Source organism: Plasmodium knowlesi (assembly GCF_000006355.2).
Source record: "Plasmodium knowlesi strain H genome assembly, chromosome: 14".
In the NCBI taxonomy this organism is placed as follows: domain Eukaryota; phylum Apicomplexa; class Aconoidasida; order Haemosporida; family Plasmodiidae; genus Plasmodium; species Plasmodium knowlesi.
In genome coordinates this window covers 1,933,689-1,946,180 of record NC_011915.2, presented here as the reverse complement: position 1 = coordinate 1,946,180, position 12,492 = coordinate 1,933,689, and the positions used below count along the sequence as shown (strand labels likewise).

At 41.6% G+C, this 12,492-nt stretch overlaps 3 protein-coding genes across 3 annotated transcripts; 1 reads left to right on the top strand and 2 right to left on the bottom strand.

Annotated features, from left to right (window-relative positions):
- Positions 1–74: 74 nt before the first annotated feature.
- PKNH_1444700 (conserved protein, unknown function) lies at positions 75–1,158 on the bottom strand (the record flags this gene model as incomplete). Its single annotated transcript, XM_002262288.1, has 2 exons — positions 75–300; positions 428–1,158. The coding sequence occupies 2 exons, from the start codon at positions 1,156–1,158 to the stop codon at positions 75–77; spliced, it is 957 nt and encodes a 318-aa protein (XP_002262324.1).
- Positions 1,159–2,890: 1,732 nt separating this feature from the next.
- On the top strand, positions 2,891–6,370 carry PKNH_1444600 (DNA-binding protein, putative; the record flags this gene model as incomplete). The annotated part of the gene is made up of 2 exons (XM_002262287.1): positions 2,891–5,881; positions 6,173–6,370. The coding sequence occupies 2 exons, from the start codon at positions 2,891–2,893 to the stop codon at positions 6,368–6,370; spliced, it is 3,189 nt and encodes a 1,062-aa protein (XP_002262323.1).
- A 390-nt stretch (positions 6,371–6,760) lies between these two features.
- On the bottom strand, positions 6,761–11,850 carry PKNH_1444500 (isoleucine--tRNA ligase, putative; the record flags this gene model as incomplete). The annotated part of the gene is made up of 4 exons (XM_002262286.1): positions 6,761–6,848; positions 6,983–10,290; positions 10,412–11,417; positions 11,558–11,850. The coding sequence occupies 4 exons, from the start codon at positions 11,848–11,850 to the stop codon at positions 6,761–6,763; spliced, it is 4,695 nt and encodes a 1,564-aa protein (XP_002262322.1).
- Between the last annotated feature and the right edge of the window lie 642 nt (positions 11,851–12,492).

The window sequence follows — 12,492 nt, the reverse complement described above, 5'->3', positions numbered from 1 at the left end:
CCCTCGCAGCATACATCGCGATATGCGTTAGTACACCTTTACGGGGATAACTTGCAAGTGTCCACATGCATGATCTACCTCCCATTTCTCCCCCTCGTTTTTTTTTTTTTCTTCCCATTTTTTTTCACTTTATCCTTGTCCCTCTTCTGCTCCGACATCTTGAGTTCCCGTTCCCATTTAAGCATTTTCATCTTGCGTAACTCCACAACTGCCTTCTTGTTCGTGTTCTTCGTGGAGAGGTTTTCCATTTTGATGGTGCCCCCCTCGCTGATGTAGATGATGGGAACGATAAAAACTTTCCTGCGGAGAAGTGGTGAAGAAAATGAACACATATACAAAAGTGTACGAACGTGTACACCAACGAAGGTACAAAAGAGCACCCACACGCCATGTGTTGGTGAACGGAAGATATCTTCAAGTGCCTAACCTGAGGAATGATCTCAACTCGTTATTGTTGGTTGCCACAAAAAACTTCTTCTCGTTGTTATTTTTTACTAAATCGATTATGCATTTCATGGAATCGGAAAGCTGAACTTTCCACTCGCTCTGTCCAACATTTTGCGATTCCTCCTCCTTTGGTTGTTTCTCCTCTGTAGTGGCTTCCTCGCCTTTTGGTGCACCTTCCCCCTCTGGCTGATTTACTTCCGTATTGGTTTCTTCTTCCACCTGCTGAGTTTCCACCCCCGCGGAGACGGTCTGCGGTGCTTCATCCCCATTGAGTGCTTTTCCCCTACTTGGATTCCCCTTCACATTGCACACACTGTCAAAATTGTGCGTAACGGAAATCTCATTTTCGAAAAAATTATTCACTGAAAAAGGGGAGTTCCTTTCACTATTCATCTTTTTTAAAAACATGTCCACAGAGTTTCTCACATTATCATCATTGTGGTTGCACTTGTAATGAGTTATCTTCCTAATTCCGTAGGCTGTTTCTTCATTATGTGTTTTTTTCGCGCAAGTGGAGATGCATTTTGTGGTCATCAGCATCAGTTGTCTGTTTATCAATTTAGCTAGCTCTTCTTTCATGGGAATTTTGTGCACAATACACAGGTGGATGAATGTCTCATCGACGATCACCTTGATGGGATCCGAAACTTGCAACAGCGAAAAGCATGTTACAAGCTTTTTTTTGAAATCCTTCTTTCTGTCCAGTTTCATTTTGCCACACGGAGGAGGGGAGTCACTATATATATATATATACGTATTATATATACATGTAAATTTATTTTGTGCGATTTCCTTTATATACTTGGGTACCCTTTTTTGGCCCTTTCTTTTTTTTCTGTCCCCGTCGTGGCTAATTTGGGTTAACCATTCAGCTACTCGCAGGTAACATACCGACGTGTGCTTATATTGAATTACTTTTTCCGGTTGGCAAAAGATATGATCCTTTTGGAGTTTACTACAAACACGTGTATGCAAGGAGAAAAACACGTCTTTCATGGGAAGTTCTCCAAGGTCGCTCAGCTTGTGGGGATGAAAAACAGACCAGAGGAAAACATATCCCAATTGGCTACCTGGACCATGCTTCTTATTTAATTTGCTAATTCGGGAGAGCGACACCAACTCTTTTCTTCTTCCTCTTCCAAACGGATGAACCAATTTCAAAGAGATTAACAAAAAAATGAAAAAAATGAAAAAAAAAAAAAAAAAAAAAACTACTCATACTATTAATGCTATGTAGCTCTCAGGGGGTTACCAAAATTTTATGACAAAAATACTTTTTGATCAAATTTACCTGACCTGTTCAGAAAAAAAAAAAAAAAAAAAAAAAAAAAAAAAAAAAAAAAAAAAAAAAAATCCTATGGTATTATAATATGTGCCATAGGAGGAGATGTATTTTTTTTTTTTTTTTTTTTTTTTTTTTCTCCAACATATGTTGCATATACATGTCGGCATATTTTCAAAATGGCCAATTTGCTAAATTGTAAAAAGTTTGTAAATTCGAATTTGATGAGAGAACTTGCCCGTTTTTAATTTTCCCTTTTTTTGTTTTAATGTAACTGCATCTCTCCCCTGTTGGCAAAATCGTTCCAAGCGAAGTAAGCTATTGTTCACTTCCCCAAAATTAACGAACGAACTGTGCTTGCCAGTTAAAAGTAACTTTGGAGAGGAGAAAAGTTTCATAGAAGCAGTTGCTTGTAATTTTGATCAAAGGGGAAAACACGCTCACGCTCTTCCCCTCATGCACATTTTTTGAGGCAGCGGAAAAGCACCAAGTATATACACCTCTCTGTTGCCAGGGGTGGAAATGTTAGAAGTTCACTTTTTTCCTTTTTTTTTTTTTTTTTTTTAACATATTCACTTGAATAAAGGGAGAGAGAAACCTTTCTATGGAAGGACCATCACACGTATGTGCATTGGCCCATCTCTCAAATGAACACCTGACTCTGCCTGTGAATTGCCAAGTACTTTTATATGTGTAGCTCTTCCTTGGGGGGGTGTGTTGCCGAATGTTTGTAACAAGCAAAGCATCCTTCAGAGGTGGAACAGGCGAACGGCTGAATGGACCCGACTAATCGATCAGTTAGCCGACTAAGCGATCAGTTAGCCGACTAATCGATCAGTTAGCCGACTAATCGATCAGTTAGCCGACTAATCGATCAGCTAGCCCATTAATCTATTACCCCTATCCGTTATCCGACTGATGAGTCGGCCGATGCATGGGTGCTCTGCTATCCCCTCATGTGTAGAAAAACCGGGGAGGATATTTCTGCACACCGCAGCCTTTTAAGTAGAAGGTACTCTGGTAAGAAGTGATAATCAAATTCCCCCTTGAAATACAAGGGATGACAAAACATTGCGTGGCGTACGAAATAAGCAAGTGAGACCACTCGTGTGTAGAAGTGAGTAACCACATCGGAAAACTGTATCAGGAACCTCCTTAAGAATGAACGGCGAGGAGGTGAGTGCACCCCAGGGGGAAATGGCTGAGGAAGCGGAAATCCAAAGCGGAGACGACATGAACTATCAAAACTCTACCGAAAGAACAGATGACTTAATCGGATCGCAGAGCATGATGGAGAAGCAGGATGGTGATGATGATGAGGATGACATGGAGGATGCTGATAATGATGAGAATGATGCTGAGGAGGAGGGAATTTCCAAGAAAGAATCCAATCCATCAGATGATCCCCATCGCAAGGATGAATCGAGCAACGTCAAGGTAGAAGAGGATCCAACCGGCAATAATTCCATTGATAACAATTCCCCTTACGTGAACCACAGTGCGCATGGGGGTATAAATCAGTTGGGTATCAGTCAAATAGATGAAGCCGCCAATGTACATGTGAATAGCAAAAAGGGGGAAGAAGTTCCCCCAGGGAGCCAAGAATGGATAAAGGCGAATGTTGAAGAAGCGCAGGGAGGTATACCCTTGAACGGGGGTATGAGCGGGGAGCTGAACGGGGAGCTGAATGTGGAAGGCGGGGCGAAAGATGAACAAGTGAATCCTTCAGAAAATCTCCATGAAATCCCCAGTGAAGGGAGCAAAAACGCGCACGCAAAGCAAAATCAGGAACATGAACCAGTCTTCATGAGGCCTTCGAACACCTACCTGCGAAATATCGTAAAGAAACAATCTCCGAACATAAAAAATAGTATTCATAATTTAAATTTCCCAAATGTAAACTCCATGACATTCGATCCATATTATGGTGGAGAAGGGGGAAAGATTTCTGTCGGTGGAGCTGATGGGTCGGTGATTAAAAACACTCAGTTACCAAGTGGAGCCACCATGATGTATTCCACTAACATTGCGGAAGAAGATCTCCACCATATTTACAATCTCCTAAATGGTGAACTAACAAAATCTCCAGACAATGATAAAGAGATTCACCGAGTGAAGGATGAAATTATAAGCCTGCAGAGGAATAACCCAACTGAAGTACTCACCTTGCAAAGGTGTTACGCTAGTGTAAGAGGAAATAAAAAGTTAATAGATGTATTGTTTGGTTTGATAGGAGGTGGTAATGTGGAAGCTCCTAACAAATGGGATTATTCCTTCAGCCACGGAATGCCAATGAATTATTTAAGTTACGATACGGTTAACAATATGCATCAGATGTGGAGACAAGAAGTTTCAGGTTGGGGTGGAGCACAAAGGAATTTCTTCCCTTTGAATGGGTTTGACTGTTCAGCTAGCCAAGGAAGGGGAGTTGCTCAAAACTGGGAAAAGGAAAAAAAACAAAAACAAAATCACATAGGTAGTTGCGAAGTAAATGAGTATGCCAATATGAGAGGGGGAGATCCACTAACAAATGGAGGAGGAGGAGGAGTATTATCAGGAGAGGTTAATCCCATTCAGTGGAATATTCACCCCCAAGGATTGCATACCCATGGGGGAGTAGCACCATGGATTTCCCCTCCATCCATGGTGTACGGTAAGCATGCCCCGGCAGAACAGACGATAGGTGGTACTCCATGGGGAGCAAGTGGAATGAAAGACTACAACCCACATGTGAACACTTTTGAATGGTTAAATCAGAATGTTCAAACTAAGAATGAAAAATATAAAGGAAGTTCCTTGGGTGTAGATTATTACAACCCATTATCAGAGGGAGGAAGGAATACCATAGACTGGAATAACACAGGGCAGGGATCCAAAGCAAATCACCAGCAAGGATTCAGCAACATGTATAAATGTGTAAGCTGCAAGAACAAGTGCTCTCATGTATACTACATTTTAAAACCGAACAACGTTAAAAAAATATCGTATGGAGTACTGGATAAATGTGTTTGGTGTAAGAGTTGTTTCAATTCTAGTATGTACCCAAGCATTCTGAACAGATCAAATTTTGTCAAGGTAAATATACCCTACAGTTTTGTTGGCAACGATTGGAGTGTTGCTGAGGTAGAGAAACTCATCGATGGAATTAGCAAGTATAAAAATGATTGGCAAAAAATTAGCGAATTTATAGGAACCAAAAATCCATATGAATGTATTTTTAAATTTACATCTATGCCACTCTCCAATCCTTACTTCGATATTGATAACCTTTTCAACATCAATAATGTTTCTTTCAAATCTTTTAAACAAAACAACACTCTCCTGTCCTTACTCTCCTTCATATGTAACTACATAAGTCCCTACATCGGGGCATACGCGGCGAAGAAAATCGTGGATTTTATTCTTAATAAGAAGCGTGAATGTGTCGCCAGGGAGAAGGAGAAGGAACAGAGCGAGGAGTGCAAAAAACAAGGACAGTGGGAGAAGCGGGAGAACCCAGATGTCCAAAGGGGGGAAATCAAAATGGAAAATTTCGAGGCGCATCAATCTAAGGGGGAGCCCTCCTCTGAAGACCACGCGCCGGATGAAGATCCAAATGAAGCAAATGTCAAGGCGGCAGAGTCGGTGAAAGCAGAAGCGGAAGGAGCCTCAGAACATAAGACAAGCGATGAGGCCCTTCCAGAGGAGCAACATGACGATGTGCCCAAGAAGGAAAATGAAGAGACAGGCCTAAATGTGTCCGAATCGGCAAACGTGCCAGATGTGGCAAACGTGAAAAACGCAACAAACGTGGGAGAAGAAGATACGGCGAACCACCAAATGAACAACAACGCGGAGATTAAAACCGAAAGGGGACAAGATCCCAACATGCCGCCCGAGGGCAATCCCGACTTCGTACCACTGAACATTAACCTCCCGCCAAAGGACAGTGCCTCTTCCACGTACATACTGAATGAGAAGGATATGCAAGAAATACACAACACAATTATTAATGCATCGAAGAAGAGGGCCCAACAGTTGGCAGATCTCGAGAGGCACAACGTTAGGAAGCTCCTGAAGGAACTCGCCCTGATAAGCACCAGGAAGGTGAAGCTAAAGCTGAAGCAATACCAGTACTTACAACATTATTTTGAAATGCAGAACAAGCAAATGGTAAGTAGGACAGGCGCCCTCTGGCAGATGGAGCGGTACCCTGGCGAACCGTAACCTTTTCCTTCCGTTGGGAAGGCACACACACACGCACCACTATGGTGTCTAGGCGCCTGTACCACCGAATGTACGTAACCCGAGTGGTGCTTCATATGCAGTTTTTCCGTTTCATTTTTCCGTTTCATTTTTCCGTTTCATTTTTCCGTTTCATTTTTCCGTTTTACATTTTCCGTTTCATTTTTCTGTTTCATTTTTCCGTTTCATTTTTCCTTTGAATGTATCCCCCCATCACAGGAGCGGAAGAGAGCGCGCCACGGTGATGAAGCAACGGCAGAAAAAGACGAACAAAACAACGCAAACGAAGATAACGAAGATAACGAAGAAAAGGAAGAAAAGGAAGAAAAGGAAGAAAAGGAAGATAAGGAAGAAAAGGAACAGAAGGAAAAGAGTGAAGAGAATGAGAAGGATACACACGACGCGCCGGATGAGTAGTGTCAAAGGGAACTGCTCAGGCAAGCCGAGCAAAAAAAATGGCGCTGTAAATTTGCAGCGCCCGCTCGGTGTCTCGATTTGTTACTTTCTTTAACGCATACTTGACGTATGCCCTGAATTGTGTGTACGTGTTCGTGTGGAGATGGGAACGTAGCGAGGAGGCGCACAGGGTGTGTCCCTCTGCGCCGCACGAATACACTCCCCACCAACTACATACCATGTTGCACACATAATACCACCAATTGAAGAACCGTATGGTGAAACCTTTCAAACTGATTTAAGAACACAGAAAAAAAATGTGTACTTGTTTCAACCTTATTGGAAGCGCATCGGGGAAGGCGTAACCTTCACGCGCTCCTTCACCCGCTCTGTCATTCCTTGAATTACACCCTAATTGAAGTATTTCTTCACCACGCTGAGGCACCTCGGGCAAAAGAGTTCGCCTTCAAACGCTCTGACCGTTCCGTACATCCAACACCTGCGATGGGAAATCATTAAAAAAAAAAAAAAAAGAGAAAAAAAAAAGGGTATCCATGTAGGTTGGCGGCGTAAAGTGGAGTGGTAACAACATGGTATAAATGTAGGATACTCGCTCGGCGGATGAGAACGTACCTCGTGCATTTGGCCCCGGTAGATTTGCCGATCCCAACGCTGATGGTGGCCTGCTTGGACGTGTTTCCCGCACGAAGTATATCCTGGAAAGGGTTTTCCTCAGTTTGGTTCGCCCTCAGGAGCTGATCGACCTCATCATACTCTTGTGGTCCATCCTCCCCTGCACGAACAAGTGGAATTTTGTACGTGCGGAACGCCGGGTCCATTTTCCTCAAGTCCATTAAGTTTTCACATAGGATAACGTTGGAAACGTTGAAAAGAAAGCGCAGATCATCATGGTTGTTAAAACTCGATAGTGGATCAGGCGTTTTCAAAAAATGCTTCACCAACCTTATTACATCTTCGTTATCTGAATACAGATAAACTACGCCTTCTAGCGAATTGGAGAGAAATGCATTCATCTGTTTATGTACAAAATATTTTACAAAAAAAAGGGTTTCCAGGTGGACTTCTTTTCTCCTTCTAACTGTTGGCATTTGGCAAAAGAAAAGGGATTTGTGTTTGCCTCTTTTTCTTTCTTCAAGGGGTACCTTTCCAACTTTCTCCTTCAACGATAGTAGTGTACCGTACACATCCTCACACAGGTGGGGAACAAGGGGTGCTAGAATTTTCAGCATGTCCATCAAGATGTTGTAAAAAATCTTCTGGCATTTCCTCCTACTTATGGAGTTCCTCTCATGTATGTACAGTCTATCTTTAGAGTAATCAAGGTAAATAGCCAAATCACGATTAATAAAATTCATTATATGCTTCAAAAGAATTTGCAACTGGAACTTTCCATACGCCTTCAGGCATAACCGTATTGTATTATCCCCTTTGGACAAGATATATTCGTCCATCATTTGAAGTTCTTTTTCCCCTTCCACCAACTTTACATCGGAAAAATCAAAGTCGTATAGATTGTTCAACAGAAATTTTAATGTATTGTAAATCTTCAAATAAATATGTTTGTTTATTTCCTCCAAAATTTTGTGACTTACTGATACGTTCTTGTTAACGAAGTTGTAGCAACAAACCCACAGCCTCACGATGTCAGCGTTAAAGTGTTTTCCTTCAGGGGGGGGGGTTCTTTTTGAAATCTTTTTTTTTTTTATTACATTTCCTTCCAGTGGTATCTTTCTCCTCGTAACATTCTCTTCGGTACAAGTTCCTTCACTTGATACCGCGTTAGTAGTGCTACTTCGATTTCCCCGTAGTGGGAACAACTTACGGGGGGATATTACATTGTTCAAACTTTTGCTCAACTTTACGTTTTTTTCATCCACAACGTAGTTATGTACTATTACGTTTCGGATTGGAAGGGCGTCATCCTCCTTTGGCCATACGTTACTCTCGGAATTTACTCCGACCTTTCTATGCGTATTTATCCCCGCCTCTACCCTTACGCCATCCTTCTTGCGAATACTGTTTAGGAAAAAGTAAACAAAAAAAAAGGATTGGAACCACCCCCTAATCTGATCCACCCCCTCACAGCATAGGTGTATTCCCATGTCTTTCACAAAAAAAGAACCCTTCTTTTTTCGGTTCCTATACGAATGGACAATATCATTAACACTTCCAAACTTCAGATAACTCTTTTCACTTTTCAGTCTCTTCATTAACCGTTGGTACATTATTTCCGGATCGAATATTTTCCTCTTCCTCATTATATCGTTGAGGAGATCCTCCTTCTGCGTACCATCCCCCGACTCTTCTCTCCCCCTATTTTCTCCCTCTAATTGGTTATACACATCGTATACGTTAAAAAAGGGAGGATCATCACTACTGGTGCTTTTACCTAGGAATGTGTGTGCGCTCTTCTTTCTCCTCCGAGAGGAGATCATCCTTCTAAAATATTGATTGAAGAGGATATGCTTGCACATGTACATGACATAGAGATAAGAAACGGAGGAATCAAACCACACGTCCAATATCTGTTGGCGGAAGCTAACCTTTGAATCTCCACCTATGATTAAATCCCTTAGGGGAATATTTACCCCCCAGTACTTCTGCCTACTTATGCACCATTCATTTCGGTTCTCAATGTTTTTTATTAAAGCATCCTTCACGTGGTCATTCACAAAGTTCACTCTCCTAATGCTTTCATAAAATGCCTTGTTCTGTTTTATCTTTTCTATGTCTACGTAAATTTGGAGAAGTGACTTTATCTGTACGCTTGTGTGCGATCTCCAATCGTATGTGTACAGGTGTTCGTAGGGGAAGTGAAACAACACATTCTTGTGGAAGGCATAGTAGAAGATCAAGTGAATATCCTCCCGATTGATGTTAATTTTGGGGGTGGATTCCACATCTCCATGTAACAGGTTCCTAAGCAAGGGGCTCATTTCTCCCTTACCCGACATTGCATCCTCTCTTATAAGATTCGCATTTTTCCAGCAATTCTGTCGTACCACCTTTGCATACTCCTCCTTCAGATCATCGTTCTGATCAATCACATTTTCATCCACGGAGTTCACTTCTCCTATATGAAAATTTTTTTTAATTTTCTCTTCTTTTGTGAAATTTTCCATTTGCGTATCCCCTCGTCCTTTATCTTCGTGGTAGTGCTCCTGGCCAAGGTGTACCTTCCGGCGTTCATTATTCTGGTAATACACGTTGTAGTCGGAAAATCCATGTGCAGGGGCAACGTGCACAATACCAGAACCGAAAGATTCATCTATTTCATTCTTCGATACGAAGACAAAATTATTTTCCACTTGATTTACAAAGTTGAGGTAAGTACATTTGTCCAGTTCCTTTCCTTTCAGTTTCATTATTTTTTTCATTTCCAAAATTTTGCTACCCTTTAAGTAATATTTTTTTACATAATCCATGAACATATCTAGTGATTTTTCGCAAATGAGAAAAAAAAGAGAATCTTCTTTTTCAAACTTCACCTTGACAATTTCATATATATATTCTGCATGCATCAACAAACACTTGTTGTTAAAGATGGTATACATTTGGGTAGTGAACACAAGTATCTTCAATTTCCTCTTTATCATTTCCTTTGTTCGGTCTAATAACTCTCTTAGTACTTTCTCATCGCTGGAGACTCCCCTGGGAGAAGAACCCAAATTGGTGCAAATAACCTCCAGTTCGTGATCACTCAATGGGTGATCTCCGACCTGAAGCATCTCCCTGATGGGTTCGTTCCGTGCACTTGCTCCCAAAAGTTTCAGCGCTAAGGAATCACTCACTCCTTTCATGTCGAAAAAGAAGTAGAAGGAATTGCAGGTTCGTCTTTTATAAATAATTTCACTGTCTGACAAAACCGTCTGCGTCGCATAGCTGTGGTATATTGGTCGGTTGCTCACGTAGATGTGTTTCTGCGATGGCGAAAAGGGGAAGTGAAAAAAACACTCATGTATGGAGAGTAAAATGAGGATACACTTTCTCTACGTTAACCATATTACGTGGTTACGGCATTACCGCGTTAGCCATGCTTACGTGCTTCAGGAGGCTCCGAAAGATGGCCCTTTGAATTGCCTCATAGATATTATAAAAGGTAACGTAGGTATAATCCCACAAGCCCCATATACCGTAGGAGACCAGAGACATGAACTGTTCGTTGATAAAGTGGGAGGCGTATGATTTGCATAAACTTTTGAAGTACATTATTTTTTTCTCCGTTTGGCTAAGGCTAACAAGAGGGACATCTTCACGGTGCAATAGGTTACGCAAAAAGGTGGAACGTCTATCTGACAACCGATTCGGATACATCTCCATGTTATGTCGTTTCTCTTTATTCGTTAGCCACCTGGTAAGGAAATGTTCTTCACTTCGCCCCTCTGGTATCTTTCCCTTATTGAGTATAAAAATTTGGAAGTTTTGCTTATTACTACCTTTGGGAAAATCGGGCAAACTAATCTCTTGCACGTTTTTAATGTTCAGCATTTTCATCACCTGATATTCTATAGGTAACCCATGCGTATCGAACCCATGTATCAACATCACGCAATAATTCCTCATTAACAAATATTTTAAATATATATCCTTTATAATTTTATTTAATATGTGCCCTATGTGAATATCGTTGTTTGCATAGGGTGGTCCATCGTGAATTATGCGTATTTTACGATATACCTTCTTGTAAAAATGGATTAGTCTTTTCTTTTTTTCAAGATTTTGAGGGATGGATTTTCCAAATGGATCTACATAGTTGTCTCTTCTGTATCCATCCTGGGTACGCCTTCCCTTGTTGGAGATATTGCCAATCACTTCTGTCCATCTCAAATTTGTGATGACTTTTTTTTTCTTAATCATTGGTTCTGTCTGAGCGGGTTTTTTTCTCCCCGTTAGCGCTCCACATTTTCTGAACCCATTTTTCTCCTCTCTAAGGATAGATTTTTTTTCCTTCTTCTTCCTTCCATCCCGTATGCACCTTTTCACGTTGGCAAAGTTCCGTTCTTCGTAAACCCGTTCGCTATTCCAGAGATCCTGTATATCTTTTTGCCTGGAAAAAAAGGGGGAAAAACAGATGAAAAGAAAACATGTTGGAATGTGTGTAAATGGAGCGGCGCTACGGGGAGAGTGGAACTTCATTCTCCGCTCCTTCACTACCAAATGTAATCAAAGGACCCGTCCTTCGCCTACCTGTCGAAACTGGCATACGTGGTGGGCATAACCTGAACGGGAAGATTCACCGAATGCCTAACCACATCCCTAATTTTATTCCTGTGTTCCTTTAGAGCGCATTTGCGCTTCTTATCATATTTTACCGCTCTTATGAAGCAAGGGCTGACTGCTTTACTGTATCCATCGAAGAGATATTCATTTAGGATCTGAGCAACTTTGTGCGTCCTCCTAAAACAGAGAGACGACCACTGTTGTGTAATGACATAAACGAGCAGTATCACTGTTACTGTGAGTATTTCTTTCCTTTTCATTTTATTCGTACTCGTTAGTCGGCCTTACTCCCACAGTGTGAGAGGGGCTGGCCGGAATACACAGCGATGCACTTTGGGTGTGTCGGGGCAAATATACATGCCCTTATAGCTACAGATACCTTCAAGGAAGGAGAAAAAAAAGCAAACTGCACTAAAAATGGACTCTTCCTTCTTCCTCATGGTAGCATATATTATCGGCCTTCAGAATGTAGTGGAAATTCTATCCAAGAGCACCTGAACTCTGAGGTTGGGGGGATGCCTTGCCATCATGCACCGATGCGCTTTTGTCCATATGTGCCGCACTACTGGGGTGAGTCGCTTAGCGGTGAATCAAAAACATGGTGGCTAAAAAATCGTCCTGCAAAGAGAGAACCCATGGGTAAGTTCCATTACTGTTACAGAAAAAAAAAAAAAAAAAAAGGAACTTATCAAAGGAAAACTCAAAAGGAAGGGGTATACACCTTTTATGTGCCACCCGTAATGTGTAATTTAAGGGGGGTGATAATTTCTGTTAGGAGGAAGTCCTTTATTTACTAGGGGGGAGGAGTGAGAAGACGAATTAACAACACTCACTCTGCAAAGTTTTAACGTTCCGTCAAGGAGGGGTGGGTGTGGCGCCTCAGGCAACCTCGCACAGTTGCA